Genomic DNA, 21,225 nt, shown 5'->3' on the forward strand with positions numbered 1-21,225 from the left:
TATGAACAGCTTCATACAATCCCATACGTTCTATTTTGACACATAGTTACCGCCTAGCGTTTTCGCGTCCGTGCGAACGCTCGCTTACAAAACACCAGCAAGAAATAGAGAAACTAGATTTTCACAATAATCATTCAAAGTGGACTTTATCGGTGAATAATTAAAACTTTTATCTTTGAGGCTGTGACCCACATTACAACAGAAACCTCCAACCCCATTAGGCCCACACTTCATAGAAGAATTGAAACAAAAATAGAAGATCGTCATTGTATATAACTGACGTCGAAATTGACTTTCATTGTTAGGTCTAGCTCCAGTTCATTAATACCCAGGTGTCGGTCGAATCGCTAAATAATTGTTATGTTTGTTCTTTTTTAGTGTGTAATAAATATTGCCCCTTCCATCTCAAAGCTTAAACATAACCTATTTACGACAACAGGCCTCACTGACCTTGAAACATGAAGCCTATAATGATTGCCTATAAATAAAAAAAGGATCCGAACAATTTAATAACAAATGTTTTCTTGTCAAAGAAAATCCCGATAATGGCGTTATACGAACACGCGTAGGCCTTATGTTTTAACGCAAATCTTTTTTAACAATGTCGATTTCTCTCAACCTCTATCTCTTTTGATATGGAGATTTTAGAATACAAATGATAACGATATCATATCTCAAATATGATACGCATTTATGGAATAAAATAGAATAAGAAAAGACGTAGTCATAAACTGTGCATTTTCGTATCAAAATTTAGTAATACCATTAAATACTTTTAAACTTTGGAAAGACGTAATTAAATAGGATTTCGGAAAATATGGAAAAAGCTCTATTTAAACGATTGCTCTGCTGTAAAAACATTTTTTGCAATTTTCCTTTCAACTACCCAACGTGCACTTCCAGTATTACTTCGCTGTGAGCTAGAAAATTCAATTCTATTCTGTTATGTAATGTCCAGCAGTCTCGAATTATCATTCGATTTCGTACGATATTTACGCGACAACTTGAACTAAAAGAAAAAAATCATAATAAAAAAATAAATTTATATATAGATAGTAATAGTACTATACTATACTAATATCATGAAGAGAAAAAAAATATTTTTTGATTTTTGTATGTATTTAAATAACTCAATACTGGACCGATTTCCAAAAATGTTCCACCATTAAAAAAACCACGTTATCGCTGATTAACGTAGGCTATACTTTTTAATTTTACGTGGACAAAGTCGCTAGCAACAGTTAGGCTTGAAAATATTTATAATGTACTTTTAAAAGAAAATGAATAAACTCTGCATTGCAGGAAAATGTAAACAAAAAGGATACTTAAAGATATAAATATGTCTCTAGAGTATTAAAAGTATTTTAAAATGTAAAATACCTCTGACGGTTAATGCGAAACTTTTTTATAAAAACCTTGACGGACTTTAATACTGTGGCTGTAATTAAAAAGTGCCACTTGCTCACAGGTACGATGAGCGAAACATTTTAGGAGGCGTAGTAAATTTAATGTATATTAAAAATTATTTGAAAATTTTAAAACTGAATTAAATTTTCTTTCAATCCTGTCCCTACTTATGCTGGGTTGCTGAAGTGGCCATTTATTTTATCAATAAACGAAGTAAAACTCAACTTACGTAGTTTGGAAACGTATTTCATGAAGTTATCGACCCTAAAACATTAACGAATGGTTAAAATTGGCTAGAAAACCGGTCATTACTGTAACAAGCTTTAACCGTCACTCTGAACCCAAATGAAGAACTGCACCGTAGCCAATTTAACCACTGTGAGTGTGGCAGTAAGTCTGAATTATTTTTTTTTAATAAAATAATAAACAGTGTTATGAACACAAACGTGTTCAAAACATAGAGTTATAGATTTTACGAGTAGATATTTAATATTAAAGTTAGAGGCAAGATTGCATCAAGGTGTTACATAAGACGGGTTGTTGGAGTTTGCTCCCCATCTGTCGCGTTTCCGGATGCAAAGCAGCTCGTAGAATCCATATATTAAATATCTAGATTTTGCAACTACGGCCAATATTCTCAAAGAAGATTCTTCAATTTTTATTTATTACTAAAACTTTTTAAATAAATGCAATCATTCATCGCAATCGAACTCATCCTCTGATTAAAACATTTAATAAAGAATCGAAATTAAAAAAAAAATTACATACCCCTCTTCTTTCACGACGAATATATAACGGTAAAAAATGTATATTATAACAATATATTTATGTATATGGCTAAGAAATTGCATACGACATTTTAGGCGATGAGCAGTATTGAGTATTTTAACCGACGTCCCAAAAGAGAAGATCATCAATTCGTCTGATGTTTTTGTATTATTCAGTCCAGTGAATTGATAAAAGCTTCCATTGGAAAATGATTCGCGTTGAAACCCTCACTTTCCAGCTCAATGACTACTCGAATGTTTAGAATTCTACTTATCTATGAAGATAAAATTGAAATGATTCAACGCCACAATTAGATTAGAATGAAAAAAAAAAACATTTTTGCATAAAAACAGTTAAGTTTAATGACTAAATATTGTTACTTCATCCGTTTTGACGACAAAATAAACATTCGAGAAGGTTCGAAACATTTTGTTGTCCTAATATTTTATCTAGAGTAGAAAACGTTGCAAACATTACCAAGTACTTATTAAAACATAATATTTTCATTATCAAGTGGGTCAGCAGTTTCTTATTTAACATAAGAAAGTACGAGAAAATAATCTTTATGTACTAAACATAACAAAGTACAGCGTCCCGTTTCCTCGAGAGTAACAAAGATAAAACGGAATTATCATTAACATCGTAAAACTGACGTAAAACGGCGCATTTCTGCACAACAATATAAACGGGTAATTTGTCAAAATGGTACGTGTAGAGCCAACACTATTGAAGAAAAAGCGTAAATTTCTTGCTCAATAGAAAGCCACTTTGACATATACATTAAATTTATTAAAAATAGTATCTTTTTTACATTCATCCACTTGCCCTTATCCCTTTTTACATTGACAAGGTTATATTTTGTAAGTGGAGACGTAATTAAAAAAATAAATTTAAAACGACAAAGTGTTCAAATTTTATCGACTACTTAAAATTAGTTCATGCCGCAGATATTTTAAATTTTTATTAGCACTTGGAGAAACGTGACTATCGATTCCTTACAATTTTAAACATAACCTTGCTTGCATCACGCTTTCGCTAAGTGATGTACAAACACAAATTGCTCATAAAGAAATAATAGCATATTTGCAAGACTTCAAGAACTCAAAGTTACAAGTAATCTTAAAATATTGCATCAAAAACTGCCATTGAATGGTCTGAAATTCATACGGAATGAGAACATAAAAACACAACTTCTTTTATTCTTTAGCCTTTTGTATCGAAGTTTTAGAACCTGGTTTTATCAATAGTCAATCTAAACACTTCCTTACAATAAAACTTTTTATCAAATCGTACTTTTGTTAAAACTTGAAAAACCGCATTTACGAGGAAATAAAACGGCGAAAATCTATACAAAAGTAATCGTAGTGATCAGGGTATTGTCAGAAAATTCATAACCAAACAATTATAATACATCTCAAGGTCATCCAATGACATTGCTGAAGTAAATCGTGTCGTAGTCAATTACCATCTTCATTTGCAACGATGACTCAGTCCACCTAACATCATGTTAAAGCTATCAATATTCTCACGAGTCTTTTAATCTAACCTGCATAAACAGAGATAAGAAATATTATCTGGACTTAACATAGTCTAAACTATTAAAAATATTTTGTAATATAAGCTGCAAGCTTTCAAATAATTTCTTCCTTGATCGAATTTATTATTTTCAAACACAGGTCATACATACCTTTTAGTTACTATAATGCCCTTATTTCTTAACAATAACATTATCGTAAATGAAAAAATACAAACCTTGCATAATACTTAAGGCCAGCCTTCACAGCGCGGTGAGCTTGCGCGACAATCGAAATTCAATAAATAAACTCGTCGATCCGGTTAATTAAAATTTAACGGTACATGAGCATTTCGAATGATTTTTGATATTACAAAATACGTGAATCTATAATAAAAAAAATAGTAATATATGCAGGACTTTTTAAAGCTATACAAAGATACTTGGTTCTTATAACCTAAAAGATTTCCTAAAAGACGAATTTCAAAACACCCGAAAACTTTCCATACCATTATTAGTAGTGTCACTCAGATGTAATTTAATAGCAGTTAGCTTTTTTACTACTTTTTTTATCTTAAAAAAAGGTCACGAAATTTCACGGTTCACTTCTTTTGTTTCGATGTTTTGAATATCGTCAGGAAAAAAATGTTTCAATGTCAATTTTTTTAAAAAAGCCTAATCAATCCTCCGATTTTCGTAAAGAAGTTGATTTCCAGTCAACCAATAAATAGAGGATAACAATTTATATTTAGTATACGTAGGGTATAATAAAAAAGGAACATGAGGACATTTTCTATGTATGCAATTGTTATGGGAGTCAGTGACTGTTAAAGATGTAATAACGTAAACATAAAACCTTATTGAGGTTTAAAAAAAAACCATAACACACCCTGCCGGCAATACACATGAAATGGTGCTGTATTACGAAATATAAGGACATTTGCATACTTTTATATCGGTCCATAATCTTATGTCTACCCGCATTTTTGACGCAGCACTATTTAAATTGGGAATAAATTTCCGAAACGCGGTCACACTTTCACGCCTGCAAAATCGAACTAAACATCAATTTCTCGGCTATCGAATGTAATTAAAAAAATCGATTACGCATTAATAAAAGTAGATGATTAACTTCGGTTTTGTTATTAGTTGATGAACATTGAAAATATATTGGAACACGAAGATTGATAGTGTGTCTGTCACGTTGCGATTATGTCTCAAATATAGAAAGTCATGCTTACACCGTTCTATGCCTGCAATATCTTTCCTTTACAAATTTCTCGTAGATAGTAATTTACTTTCTGCTACTGGTGCATTATACGTGTGGTTTACTTAGTTTTAAATCAATAAAAATATAGGGGATTCATTTTATTTTTACATTTTTTTTTTTGAATCTTTTTGTACTTGAAAATTGTGATCGAAACACATAGTCTACCTTTCTATAACATATTATAAATAAGCAGTCAAAGGAATTAACTCATAATCACTTAAGTCACAGCATACCTAATTTAACGATTTAACGATTAATCAATATATTTAGCATAATCAACGAAATAACGTTTCAGTAACGCTTTTCCGTAATCAATTAACCTCTTATCGCATTCTGAGTAGCATTGTCACACTAACAATTACCACTAATTTTTATTAGCAATACCAACCACCACACCTGTACACATTTGTATTTCGTAATTAAAACATGTTACGAACATGTAAACTATTGCATAAAACACGATCTCTTTGCGATGTCGAAAGTCGAGAAATAACTATATCATTACCGTGGAGTTATGCCATCGGTAGCGGCTGTTAATTATTTCTAATCCACCCGCGTTAATATTAAAAGCCACTTTGAAACGAGACACTTACACCAGTTTCACACGAGGGTATAATGTAGAGCAATAGAAAATGCGGTACAATTACTGTTTGAACACTACAGTCTATCTCAGTTTACGTGTACTGCATTGTTTACATGTTTTCTGCCTTCGTGTAAAACCATAGGCCGAGAAGGAAGCAATTAATGCTAGTACGTAATGTTAACGGTTTGAGGATGAATTTCATTAAGCCATATTTTAATATAATGTTTGTAAGATACGGGATTCTTACCACGATTAGGTTGTTTTAGCTCCTGATATTTCGGCACAGTTGCATCTGCCATGTTCACGGGATGACTGAAGTGATTTTTTTCACACTACCACATCACATATCATATTTCATATCATCATATTTTAATATTATTTTTTAAGTTCTGCTTGTTTAAAAAAATACTTGAATGGCGTTATAATTCCTAATCTATCCAGTGACTGAAACCTGTTGGATTTTCTCTAAGCTACGTGTTCGTAAATTTAAGTGACAGTCTACAAAGTTTTGTTTTAAAGTACAAAGACATAAATATAGTTACTTAACTTTATAAGTAGTTTTCTCACGGGCGGCAACTCTAAGTTACTTTATTGCTTCTTAAAACCAGCTCTGTAAGAACTTACTCTAACAGAAATACTAGAAGCTTATTTTAAATGAACAAACTTCTAATTTCATGTTATTTTAATACAGTATTGCTACAGTTTAAAAGAAAACAGTAACTTTTACTATTATTTTGATATTTTTAAGTTTATTAACTGTGTAGTAGCAACAATAGTAATTGTTCACCAAGAAATCTCTAAAACAACAATTTTATAATAATTTGTTATTGTCGGAGGGTCATAAGAATGAGATAAATTTATGCAGAAAATTGAATTTTCGATATTGCATTCCTTAACTTGTAATACTTGTCTGTACGGTATTCTCTCAAAGTTAGCGAAGCAATATCGCTACAAGCAGCAGCGGTTTTCATTAACTGTATTGAAATGTTAGACATCTGGCTTTATGACAACTTTCTGCACAGTTGGACGACAATGTGAAATGACAATTGCACGATACGCGGCAAACATCTTGGCACATTCTGCTAGCTCGAAACTCGATAGCGCCAGATTGTTGCTATGATATACATTTGTATATTTATCTTTGATACTTTACAAAATACTTTCGTTATAACATGCTCGTGTACTACTCTATCATACAAGGTATCTACTCATTACAAATTCTTGATGGCCACTTAAAGGCTCCGGATAGTATAGTTAGTATCCAGTCCACATTGATAGTAAAATTACATTTCCTATTAATGTAATACTCGTATTGTAGTAGCTTAGTATTTTTGTTTGTCCAAAGTGATTCGTAGCAGACAAACAATAAACAAATCGATTCAAATTCAGTTTTTACAGACTTACTTTCTGTTGTGATATAGAGTTCATTGTACTTTTGATAGTGGATATTCTTTAAAAATCATTCAATCTTGGCAAAATGACAAATCAAATATAGCTACACTCAATTGAGAAATAGTAACAATTGAATGTTAAATTCCGACATGGAAAAATTAAATCAAAAGTGAAAACTAAATTGAAGTCTGAAAATGATAAAAGGTAACTTTATTCCAGAGTTCTTCAGCAAGCGATTTCTCTAGCGAATGTCAATAGATTTGCCGATGCTATAAAATCTCGTCTCGTTAAAAATAAATTGTTCAGCTCGCTTCTGGAACCAATACAACGGAAAATTTGCGCATTAAAATCGACAAATCGTTATAAAATCAGTAACGTTAAATGTTTATTAAAATAGAAACATCTGTAATTAACTTACTTTCGTAAACTAGTACGTTAAGGTAAAATACTGCTCAAAATACGCTCACGATAAGAATTAATAAACAAACAATTTAAAAACCGTGTAACGATATAGTACATTTCACAAATAAATGAAACGATGATATAGTAGTATATTTAATATCCTATTATTTTTTTTAATATCGGATAATTATCCAACTGGCCACGCTATAGACTTATAAAACGAGTAGATTGTACATAACAATTAAATCTTTGATAACAGGCTTGGAAATGCAAGTCGAAGGTTGCACGGCATATACTTACATACATTTATAATTGAATAGCACGCTGAGATCGCAACTGGGGTGTCAAGGCCGGAAGAAAGCGGTCGCCGCGGATATGGTCGTGAAAGAATAATCACTTCCCAACACGCGCGGTCACGCACGCTTTACTAAGACGTTTACGCGAAATTGTATCTCACTCAGATATTAAAGACTAATAATCTGATTAATTAAACTGCTTCGAACACTACAACAGTTGTTAGCATTTTTTCTGAGAATTTAAAATTGCAATATTTTTTTAACATGTATATTGTAGAGGCAAATTAAATCTTTGATTAAATTAAAAAAATACTCTGTACAGTTTTCAACCGATATCGAAACAGCAATTCGATCAAACTCGTTTTATACAATGAACAAACTCAATTAATTTCAATTCTAACGATTCCAGTTCAAACAGAAGGCAAGAAAATTAAAGTCTTCATTATTGCGTGAGCCTTCCAATAAAGACATTTAGAACAAAAAACGCAATTAAACTTCAAATGAAATTTCATTTGTCTCTGCCAAGAGTTTTATTATCATATTTAAGAAGTGCACTTTTTATAACTTTGGATGCTTACATAATAATTCGCACCGAAGAAAACGTAACCAAAAATATTATTGAAATAAAGCGGCTTTTTATTAACGCTTTCGTCTAGTCTAGACTTTTGCTATATTCTTTTACATGGATTTCAACACTTCTGATTTTGTTTTCGTTCATAAAATATTAAATCGGTTGAAATTAATGTGCGTCGACCTATGTATATCCAGTTTTTTTACATTTGTCACTTATAATTATCAAATTCTATAGTTAATTCTATCACATTTTTGGTTATACACGGAATTTAAACACGAATTAAAACTAATTGATTTTGAAATTAACATTCATTAGAAGCTAAGCAATGTAACGGAAGAGTAAAATTTGTATCTCGTTAAAAACATCTCTCATACATATACCGTAATGAACATGAAAAAATTATTAAATAACACACATAAAATCTAACCACACACGACGTTGATTGTTCAAATTGTTTACAAAACACACGTTTATATTTCTCAAAATATCAGATGTTACGACATTCTATATTTAACGATGACTACAGTTGATCTCTAAATAGGAGCCAAAAAACTAGTTATTAGAAAGAAAAGTGAACAAGAAAATTGCGCTTAATGACATTAAACTATCAAATACTAGTATTTTTTTTATTTTAACTCGTACTCGTGTTACTTAGTTATAAAACAGATTAACATTGATAAAAGAATTTTTGTCATCGGCCAAATAGTTTTAATGTTATTTCAATACATACAAAAATCTTTCTACTTAATAATATTAGTACAGATAATCAAAGGTGATGAATGTAAATATCTTTGATACTCCATCATTGAGAGGAATTATTGAATCTGCATAGTGTATAGTACAATTAGAGAAAAAGATTTATGAACTAGTTAAAGATTTATTATACTTTGGCCGAGGATACTCACATACATTACAATGAACATCATTGATGTATTATTTCAATTACACTACATGTTATAAATCTTTTCATACTCTGTGAAGTACATTAAGAATTGGCAGCTGTTACACTGAGTATTTTGAGTTGGTGAATAATAGTAGACGTAATAAAGATAAAATGAGAAAGAACTGAAGATAGATTATGATTTACTAGTTTTTACCCGCGACGCCGTCCGCGTGAAATAATAAAAAAAAACAAAACATATAAGCCTATGTTTTCTTTCAAACTACGCTCTACATCTGAGCCAAATTTCATTGAGATCCGTTCAGCTGTTTAGGTTACAAACTCTCTAACAAACATCCATCCGTCCATCTAAACTTTCGCATTTATGTAATAGTAAGATGTACATATAAGACAAATAAAAAGATGAAAAGACCTACCGAAGGGATGGAGACGATTAGCGCGCGATAAAGAGACGTGGAAGAAACTAGGGGAGGCCTATGTCGAAGGACAACCTGACACGCAACTGGGTGTTGGAAAATGAAAATGTATATATATAAGTCATTAAAAAAAGATATATTTAACTTTAACTATTTATACTCTTTTTAATAAGTTGTAAATATTGTAAAATGTCAGCGAATAAAGGCTTTATCTATCTATCTAAGATGTATACAATATTAAAAACAAAAAAGGTTACAATGAAACTAAAGTAACTCTACTGAGTAAACATAACTAAAAGAATTCGTATAATTAACCCCGCCTAAAAACGACAAATCATTTGCTCGCATTGAACTAAACGGACCGTCAAAAGCTTTCAAACGGGTCACGAAAACTTCAGTCACGAAAAGTGTTTGAAATGCTTCAACTTAATTGTATAAATTTATGAATTAATTAATATAAAAAGTATAAGCCGATAACAACGAATATTTACATAAATAACTAATATTTGAAATCTCATAAAAATATATGTTCTTGACGAGCATTAGATAAGTAAATGGATTGCTCTTGTCGGACTTAAATAAGTAAAATACTCCTGTTTAAATTATTACCCTAAAAGTCTTAACTGGTATTAAGTTTTATAGGTGTGTCTGGCTTTGGTTATTTCAATTAATCTTAGTTTTAATAAAATAAAACGTATACTCCAACACGAAAACTGATGGATATCGCATATTACCGTCTGGAATGCGTCCTGGTTTTAGGTTGCACAGACATGCACTTACCATTGTTAAATAATGCATGCAATGAGAACAATATGATACATTGGAATTGAAATGACATCGCTCGTGTAACACGAACTTATAAATGTTTCATCGTAGTAAGCAAAATTCGATGTTTTGTTTTGTTTTATTTTGTTAACAGGTAATAAATAAAATTAATATAAAAACATTACATTATTCGAAATCTTATTTTCCTCTATACAAAATCTTGTAAAGCACAATTTGTTACATAGTGAAAACGATATCTCCAACAAAAGCAAGCGGAATGGATATTACTTAGAGAAACACTTAATAATAGTTGTTAAGAACTAGACGCTGAAACGTATCATTCATAACTTTGTGTACGTGAAAGTTTCCAACGCTATGAAAAGCCTTATATTTGTATGTATACGGGCCTTGTATAAAGTTTTCTTCATCTGACAGTTTTCTGTGCATGAATTATAACAGACTTGGACACACGAAAGGATAAGATACGAAATGAGTATATTAGAGGAAGCCCCTGTGGTAGAGAACTTAAATCAAAGGTTGGCATGGTATGGGCATGGGCAGGGATGAATCGCATGTTACAAGGATAACGTTAGTTAGAAGTGTGGTACACCGGGACAGGTAAACCTAGAAAGAGATGAATGCATTGCGTGAAATTTGACATGATCCAAAAGGGAGTGATGACTGGATGACGTATGATAGAGTTATCTGGGCGACAAAAACCTGTTGCACCGATCGTAAGGGAGTAGGATAAGGAGGAAGATGATAATGATTTGTAATGTTTTTTTAAAACAATTACTGTTTATTCTATGTTAACTACCTCACAAAATTTTATCGGTATTACGGGTGCAGACAATTTTCTTATGTTTAGTTTACATTAAGGTAAAGTTGGACGTTTTTCTAAAGACAATAGCTAAGCCATTCCTACATAAGTGTCAAAAGACTATACAATAATAAAATTAGTTATTTAACAACCTATTGAAATAAGAAACAAATGATAATTTATCATAGGTAAAGCAATTGAACGTGTTCTGAGCGGTGAAATCCTTCAAAAACAATTTAGCCAATAAACTGGTGAGAGAATTTGCACACGTACTTGTGAATCGTATTAGTTCGTTTATAAAGTCGCATGCAGAGAATATTTAGATTTCTGAATGTTACAATTGGTAGCATAAACGTCTAAAATTAAGCGTAATATTTTTTCATTAACTGAAAATTCGTTCACATGGCTTTAACAAAATATCTTGCCTTAAAATAAATGTTGGTAGTATCGTTTTTATATTAGAAAGTAACCATGATATAAAATGTTAAATTAAAAATAAAATCATAGATTCAATACTTGCTAGTATTTGCTTATACTTTTAATGCAATAACGTTACATTCTGTTATTAGACATATAAGATTGCTTTGGCATTATATTTCATTCCACTAAAGTCTCCTCCAGTCTCGCAATAAACTTTGTTCTCGTGTCTCATAAGGCAAAACTCGCAAACATTTATTTAATTTCTTTCAGAACTGCGAAGGGAATGTAAGCGCAGATGCCATATTGGTTTATATGACATCTGGATTTATATCTCAATTATTTTACAAATGTGTTTTCCTCTTTGTCTCTTCCTTTTTATAATTTTTTTTTTTTAACATAATATTTGAAATACAACAGATGTTTATATAGGTAGTAATAATTATGTAATAAGTAGACATTTATGTTATAATTTGCATACTTAAGGGACCGCATATGGTTTGAACAAATTATACGAATGTCAAACAAAATTAATGATTGATTAATGTGATAATTATGTTACTTGCAAAGTTGTAGGATTTTAATATCTTTTAAATTGAAGTAGTAAATTAAAAGCAATTAATATTTGGAGCAGGTAGAGCATTTACAAGTGCCTACTTCAACTAGGATGATTAGAATCGAGCAACGGCAAAATTAAATTCAAAATCAAATTAATTCATCAGAGACGGCCGTACCACTTATCACGCTCTTGAACTCTGAAATTATGCTGATTAACTCTTCGTCTACAATTTTATTTAGCTGCAATTAAATTTCAGACTCCGAAATATTTCAGCTCTTTTTCTTTAAAAAAAAGTAATTTTATATTAAAATATTCAATTAAAATTTTTGTTTTTAAAATCAGCTTACTTTAATGTATACAGATACAGATATACTGAATAGACTTTCATGCTTTCAACAGAATTTTAAGAAAGATTTAAAAACTTTACCAATAATTGGGTCAAAATAACAACATACAGAGCGAATTAAGGGTAATGGCTTCAAATTATACGCTTTTTGACGTATAATGTATCTTATGAATCACCATCATAAAAATTACCATAACAGATATGCAAAATACAGATGGAAATATTAAATATTTATTTTCCACCCCCGGTGTTGAAAGACCCAACGCCAAATTACCTTCAACTACTTTAGAAATCACTTACTTTACGAGATAATAGACAGACTCTACTTATCGAATTAAGAGTCTAAACAAGAATTAGGACGGGAATACCGTAGCTGACACAATAGCCTGTAAGCTAGTGGAACGTACATGCTACAGGCATATGAAAACGCTAACTGCCATGCCAGTGTATAGTATGCAAGTAGCTATCACCATATTTGATTTTGTTTGGGGGTACGTTGCGTAACAACGTCTCATGAAAGCTTAGCGAAAATATGATTTTTTTCGTATGAAACTGGCATTTTAATATTTAAATAACAATAAAATGTATCCTTGTGTGTAAATGTACCTTACATTTAGGCACATATGGCAACAATTCCAGAAGTGCAGTAATGTATTTACAAAATTAGGGATTTCCTTATTCGAGGAAAAATCTTGAAAAAAGCCTGCGTAGCTGGCAACCAAATCGGGAACCATGAATATTTATAAACCTTACGACCGCTGCGTCTTTGTGGGAGCAACCCTTTTACAGCATACCTCATTCGTGAAAAAACTTTATCGCCTTTCTGCGTAATTCTTTAACAACAAAAGACAAATAATACCGTACAAAGGAGACTATTTTTTAAGAAGTCAGTATTAAAACATTAACAATGTAAACATTACAACTAAATATTCAATAATTAACATCTTATTTCAGTTCTGGATTAAAAGTCGTTTCTCGATTTCAGTCCTACAGCATAGGTTGACAAATAAATCAATACAAAATCTATTTATATGCAGTCAATACATTTTAAAACACATTTATGAATAAATAATTGTTTGTTCGTCGCGCCATGGGTGAGGTACCCTGCGAAACTAACAACTGATTCTTCGCTTTCCCAAGTATTTTAAAGTTTTACGGCTGGATCTGAACCCAACGGCTCTCTGGTGTCAATAGACTCAGTACACTATATCGATTACAGCTGGCTTTATATTTTGCTGGCTAGACTGTTTCGTTATTTATATTTGTGGCGTGAAAAGTCATTCCGTCTCAACATTGCGACTGCTCCATTTTGGCATCATTTCAAACGATCGTTGCAGATGTCTGGCTTTTAAAACTACTTAAAAATTTACAAGAAATGACGTTAACTGGCTTTAACGAAGTCTATAAAGTTATTTGAATACCAATGCCATTTTATTAAAATAAACAAAAAAATACTGGCTATAACAAAATTAGAAGTTTATTTTTGAGTAAAAAAGAAACAAGTTTTTCGTGATGTTAGTCGTCGCTAATTTGATTCTGGCGAATCGCCAGCTTTGTCGCTGATTACGTCGCTTTACATTGAAATGACGTTGACTACGGAATCTATGATCACCTTACGGTATATTCTACAGTTTGTTTAGAGTTTAGGCTAAAATGTACACTCCCAAAACATAGAATCATGACTAAGGTTCCTCTATCAATACCAAAGATATATCTCGTGTAAACAGTGTAATCTTATATCTAGTTGGCCTGTCTGCGGAACGTTTTATCTAATCTATGATGTTTTTATTTTCCAGGCACTCGGTGGACTCGGTCGCGTCGTATTCTAGCCAGAATCACGTAGACCGTATAAGGACTCAGAATTTCTCAGCGGCTTCTTGTCAAGACGACGCAGACTTTGGGTCGATCAAGACCAGTCTGTTCAGGCGTTCGACGTCTAATTTGGATTACCCTATTAAACGACCCGACAGCGTCACTTCCAATACAAGCTCCACAAGAAGCCGCCTTCGAGATCTCGTCGAAAGGAAATCGAGTTCAGAGGAGCATAAGCCCGCGGCAAACACCGTCGCCGATATACAGTACTTTGAGAACCCTACGGAAACGTTAGAGTTCGACAATCCGAGGAACTCTCTCGACTCCAGAAACAGCCAAAAAGAACGCCCTAAAAAGAAAAAGCAATCAAAGAACAAGGAGAAAAACAAGGATTATTGTGAGATTAAAAATAAAAAACACGAAAAATATCAAAGCAAGCTAGCGGAATACTACAAACTACCAATTCAATTACCCCAAGACGAATTCTATCAACATTTAACAAGATCACGAGCGTCGGAAGAACTCCTGCAGAAACGTTTCTCGAACTCTGATACAGAATTCAATGGAAGTTACGGCAGATTGTGCAAGCATAAAGAAATCGAAGGCTCCAATTTAAGGCGAAGTCGAAGCTTGGCTGTAATACGAGAGGAAACTTTTACGGATCTTCAAATACAGAATCACGCTAAAAATAAAAGGTCACAACTAATACCACGCGCTCGTTTGTTCGATAAACCTTGCTTTAAAGACAGGTAACTATTTATATACACTCACTTTATTAGCGTTTACTTACATTAGTGGGAATTTAAAAAAAATAACTGAATAAATAGGCATTTTACCAGAATATCTTTTCTTTTATGATTAATATTTTTTGCTTAATTTCGATTTTATTTCTTATTGTGTAAATATTAGATACTAAAAAACATTAAAAGTACGGTATAAAATATTATCGTGTTTGTAATTCAGTGAAAATTTTATTAGTTAATATTTTCTTACTCTTTCCAGGTTACCTGGTCGTGCAAAATATCAAACAAAGGAGGAAGTTTTAGAAGGCATTTACATAGACAGCACTGCTTCTTGTTTCGGCGACATAAACAGATCGAAAGTAGACGATATTCAAGACGAAAAAGTCCAAGAAGGATCAGTAAAAGAAGACGCTGTATCGCAGAACGAAAGTCGACGATCGCAGTCTATTGGTGGCAGTTGGCCAAATTTAATCGAAGAATCCAAACAAACTAATCTTTCCGAAGATAGTATCGGGCACTCGCGAAACCCAAGTGAGATAGATAGCTTAGATTCAAACTACGTCCGAAAACACTACAACTTTGAAGAGCATCTAAGAAGTTACAAAGAAAATTCGGATACTGAACACTCCATTACTTCAGTAAATATTAACAATAAAGAAGCCTACATTGCTAGCAAAGATCGCGACAGTGAAAGCATAGAAGAAGCAAGGTCGAAGAATAAATCTCCATTTCATAGTGGGGAAAACATTTTAAGGCGGAGCGAAATATGCGTAGATAACTCATTGTTGATACTTGAGAAAGACGACTCGTACGACGAAATTTCGATCAGAAGTAATAAAAGCGCATTACAAGATATTTATGAAGTAGCTGTAAATGATACTAGGGATTTAAAAGATAAAGAAATTGACACACAATCAGTTATATCAGAGAACGACGGAACAATCTCCAGTCCACCTGATAGTATAACATCGTATATATCCATTTCCATAGCATCATCAACTGATAAGTCTCAAAAATTAGAGCACTTAGCCAATTCCTTAGCTGAAAAAATAGATGAATATTGTGACACACATTTCAAAGAAGACAACTCAGTAAATTCTCACAATATTAATACAAGTCATCAAAGAAACCCAGATCCAGACCCCATTTACACAAAAGTTCAGAAAAAGACATTTGCTGACATAAAGAAAGATTTACTCAAAGAGAAAGAAGATAAAAGTCCAAGTAACGAAATATACATAAACAACACATACATAGAAAATAAAAATAAGAAAAACAATTGTACATCTATCAGGAATATAACTACGGAACCATTTGTAACCACACTAATAGAAAATCAATATTATTCCTTGCCTGATATTAATATAAGTAAGTGTTTAAGAAAATCTGAACGAATTGACGCTCAATTGAGAGAAGAAGACAAAGAAGACATACCTTGTGAAAACACTTATGAAATAGCTCATACCAATTTTAAAGAAATATTAGCTGCAAAGAGCACTGAACAATACGGTCATTTAAATAGATCCTACAATCAATCTCCTCAACTTGCAACAAGTACAACAATATACGTACCGGAATATGAGCAAACAAATACAATTAACAGCTTCGCAAAACTAGATGATGATTTAAAATCTATAATAACAATAGAAAGTTCTAACGTTGACGATCAAGAAGAAAATTACTTCAATTCAGATGTTCATCATCAAAACGAAAGAGAAATCAATGAAATAGAAGGGACAATAAGAAATAATAAAATTATTACTAAAGCAGAAAGTTTAAAGCTCTCAGGCTCGGTATTACGACCTGACATAAAAATATCGAAATCCTTGTCAAACGATAACATCAATAAGTCTGTATTAGAGAAAAACAAGAAGACCAATATAAGAAAACATTATTCGTTACGGCAGAGAGATCCTTCTAGTGATAATATCCGAATTCCGAGTCCAGACACTGTAGAGAAAACATTACAGAACTGTATTGAAACCGAAAAAGTCAAACCGAAAACTCTTGAAGAAGCTAAAACTAATTCTCTTTTATCGCGAGTGCAATCATTTAAGACTTCGGCACAATCGAATATTACTATATTGCCACTTAGTGGTCATCAAACTATAGTCATTGATCCTCCAGTAACAATAAGTGTACCAGATCTTACGCAAACGAATACTACAGCTCACACAACTGAAATTTTGCCAAATAAGCCACAAAACGAAAGTATAAAAGATAAAGTAGACGAAATACAGCATAATTCGTTAGGATCTATTGACACGTCGAATTTCTACATTCCAAAAGATCCATTTATTACTATAAAACTAAACAAAGTTGTAAAACAAACAATTCCTAAACTCACGAAAGAAATACCACATCAAACTGTCATAGAGCAAGTTAAAATCGATAAACCTCCTAGTAAATTGATAATCAAAGACAGTAATAATAGTGCATTTACATCAACCTATACTAAAGCTACAAATAAAATGACACGACCTCAAGTAATACGAGTGGTTGATTCAAAAAACAAAGTTTTATCATCTAACAATAATACTGAAAGTAGCAATTGTGAAATAGGTAACACGAGTGATAAAGCTAACAGTAATGAGAAACCGGAACAGAAAGATGTCCGCTTCGAAAGTAGGAATGACTATAAAAATGAGTTTACAGTCAAAGAAAAATTACATAATGCTATAAAAACAGATCTCGAATACCAGGAAAAAATAAATTCCGTTAAAAGTTATTGGTCAAAAATGATAGAAAAACCGACTGAAAATCAATTAAAACCTGAGGTAACGGAAAATGAAAAAAGTGTGGTAGAAAATAATGTACCGACAAAAATCGAAGTACCGGAACCAGAAAAAGATGATTCTAAATATGTGCCAGAGATATCTGTAGGAAGCATAATAAAATCTTTAGAAAGTGTCAAAATTGTTGACAGTATTAAAAAAATAAGTCAAACAAAATTACAATTATGGAAAGAGGAAACAGAAAAGGTCAAAAGTGATTCTGAAATAGAAGAACCGACTATCCAGAAAATAAAACAAGAGTGCGAAGGAACTATTTACGACAGACCTAAACCGATTCAAATTACGAAAGAAGGACAAGACATTAGTCGGGACACACCTGAAATCGAAATAGTGGAATTAAGTAATGAAGACGACCAAAACCAAAAAACTCAAGCCACCATTATAAAAGCAAAAGGTTACGAGAAAGGATGCGACGAATTTGATCATGTCCGATATAAAGTAATGAAGTCTGAACTATTTAAAAATAGTATGATTGCTAATTACCGAAAAGAAGCACAATTCGACGGATTGTTGCAATATTTACAAGATTATAGCTTCCAAGAATTATTAGTAAATAACAACATCGTAATTATAGAACCAGTTAGAACAAAGGTGGAACCTACTCCTAAGAAAAACAATAACTTGGACCCTTGTAAAATACCCTCATCACTCTTGAAGAAAAATGAAAACTCAGGACAGATAGATAAATCAAAAAATGCAATTAAGCGTCATTTCTTTTATCATCCCATAAGGGTAAATAAAGAAATAATAGAAGAAGAACTTCCTAACCCAGATACAGTAAAGAAAGTACGGAATTTATTTGAAGATACTTTAAAGATGAAATCACCGGTAAGTCAAGATCCACCGCTTGTTAATGAAAACAGTAGACTAACAAGACGGGCAACTTCATACAGAAATTTAAGCGAAGAAAATAAAACAAGTAAGACTGGTGGAAGAAAGAAAGTAACACGACAATTAACAATTGATACTAACTTTGGAAACAAAAAATGGGACAACGCGAGTCTTTCAAGTGGTGTCTCAAGCGGTGATTTAAGTTCTAATAACGAATACGAAGCAGACAGTCCCTATTCTACAAAGAATCTAAAAGATACCGTATATAGCTCCAGTGATGAATATCTTTGCGATTCTATGAGTCAAGATTTTTGTTGCGAAAGTCAATACGTAAGCCCTGACATTCTAAAAAAAATTAGAGACTGTGGAACATCTATTACCTATTATGGAGGGAAAGTTTTAAATTCTAAAACAGGATCATCTGTTAGTCCTATGACCAGAGCTATAATGGATGAAATAAAAAGTTTGCAGAAAAACTGCAGCAGGGATTGTTACTCTTGTCAAACTAAGTGCAAAGGTGAAAAATGTTCATGTCTCGTGGCTGATAGACACGTACAGATGGGAACTGATAAGCAAAACTTGAATATTACAGAAGAAAAAATAAATCAAGACAGTTATGAAAAAGCCATGCGTTCTGAAGGATTTCCGGGTTTTAAATTTAAACTCGTTAAATCGAACAGTTGCAGCAGTCGTTTGGAACTAACGGGGACCGATGAAAGTCAAAACCCTAGACTAAAGTACAGAAAACAGAGATCTACAGAAGATCCCCCATTAGTTCACGAAGAAGACAATTCAGTTAAGAACAAAATTTGTCGTTTAGAAAGTTACAATAAAGGAATCGTTAAAACGCCATTCGAAAATAATAACAACGAAGATAAGAAAATAAACTTAAACTTAAGGCCACAAGTAAGTAAAGTCAGTGAAGAGAAAGAAGAAATCTCAATGCGTTCGCCGTCATACAACGAAAATTCCAAAACCGATACAGAACAAGAAGCTGAAAACCAAAAAAATCTGGTACAATCTGACAAACAGAATATAAACGATGCACATAGTTTCGAAAAGAAATTCTATTACCTTAACGAAAATTTAGACCACAGGAATGTACCAACAGGGAAATTTGGCGAAATGGTGTTCGAAGAATTTGAAGTTTTAGAATCATGCTATGATAGTTTAAATAGCAATAAGTCTTTAAAGTAATTTAATATAATTTTGTTAAATCTGTTGCAAATATTAAATGTGATCTGTAATCAAAGAACGCTATTAAATTATTGCTTGTAAATTTAACCATGGTCTTATAAGTATTTAGCTTATTCATGTATGTTATTAGGATATCAAATATACTGGGCAGCAATCGAACAATGTCCTATAATGCAATGTAGTTTGGTGATGGTTTCTTTAGTGTTTTTAATAAATGAATAGTTACTTATGCTGTATTTCATTGTCATAACTAAAGTAACCTTACCCTCAGATTTTTCTGGTTCCAATTTTGTAGGAGCATTTTTAGATCCGTGGACACATGCGCTTGTGAAGATAGAACGCCGTGTGGGTCGCCAGCGCCGGCACCACGACTCCTGTGAACAAAATTATATAAATTAAAAACATGTAATGCTTTTGTAGGTTGTTTTTATTTAATTTTCTTCAAATTACAATATAAAATCGAACCCTGCCAGGCTTCTTTCGCTAACTGAATATTAAACTTTAGCGTGTTATATTGTAGGTGTAATAAAGGTGCAACGAAGTTATTTGAATCGAAATTTGAAGACATTTTATGAATGAAAATTTATCAATTAATCATGATTGTATCAGGAACCAATTATTATTTATCACTTATGTTACATAATAATCGCATCAGCGATAAGATTAACGTTACGTGAGTACTATTACAGTCTCTAAGACGTGGGATGAATGCCTTTCAAGCATGGAAAAATAAAGCTGTGATCACACTAAGGCTGCTATATAAATTTTTTTTTTTAGTTTTTTATTGGTATGTAGTTTTTTTATTTTAATTAACAAGAACTTTCCTTAAAAGGTTAGGTATACAAATGTAGGAAAAAACACGTTTTAAACGAAAATAAAACATATCATAGGAGAAGCTTAATCAAGAATTTTTTCCTTGTAAAGAACACAAGCTTCATTGGCTGAATCATGAATTGGCAAATTGCAAAAATACTTAGTACATGAGTAACTCAAGTTTCGTTTATGCTAGTGTGCCCACATCTTTATCTGTTATTTGGACTATGCAATATTGAAAACCAATCAATAATAATGTCCTCTAACTAAAACAATACAATGTGATTTGAATATTAAAACAAAGTTAGAATTAGAATCCTATATATATTCAATTCATGTATATTTGTTTGTTTAGATTATCAATTGTAAGAGAAAGTAACTATGATAATATATGGAAACAATATATGCTTCTTATTTAGAGAAAAACAAACAAGAAGACAGAAGCCTATGTCTTTTTGCTACATACATGTTTTTAAAATTCAATTTCTTTGAAGTATGGAACAGTATCGAACTACTAATTATCAAATAGTGTGATGAAATAATAGCTAATCACCTTAATTACAACTCAACATGTTTGCTAAATACCAAATATTCTTATATGTACT

At 32.0% G+C, this 21,225-nt stretch overlaps 2 protein-coding genes across 2 annotated transcripts in view; one reads left to right on the forward strand and one right to left on the reverse strand.

Moving 5' to 3' along the window:
* The window catches only part of LOC106101453, a 55,506-nt gene extending 35,514 nt beyond the window's left edge, over window positions 1-19,992 (forward strand). The window contains exons 3-4 of the mRNA XM_013280694.1: window positions 14,226-14,990; window positions 15,244-19,992. Coding sequence (XP_013136148.1) covers window positions 14,226-14,990; window positions 15,244-19,807 — 5,329 coding nt within the window. The 3' untranslated portion in view covers window positions 19,808-19,992. The remainder of the gene's footprint in view (window positions 1-14,225; window positions 14,991-15,243) is intronic.
* LOC106101464 (calcium uniporter protein, mitochondrial) overlaps window positions 1-21,225 on the reverse strand; it is a 66,923-nt gene that overhangs the window by 44,384 nt on the left and 1,314 nt on the right. The window contains exon 2 of the mRNA XM_013280706.1: window positions 20,073-20,181. Coding sequence (XP_013136160.1) covers window positions 20,073-20,181 — 109 coding nt within the window. The remainder of the gene's footprint in view (window positions 1-20,072; window positions 20,182-21,225) is intronic.

This window comes from Papilio polytes, unplaced genomic scaffold (assembly GCF_000836215.1).
Source record: "Papilio polytes unplaced genomic scaffold, Ppol_1.0 DF824303.1, whole genome shotgun sequence".
NCBI classification, from domain to species: Eukaryota; Metazoa; Arthropoda; class Insecta; order Lepidoptera; family Papilionidae; genus Papilio; species Papilio polytes.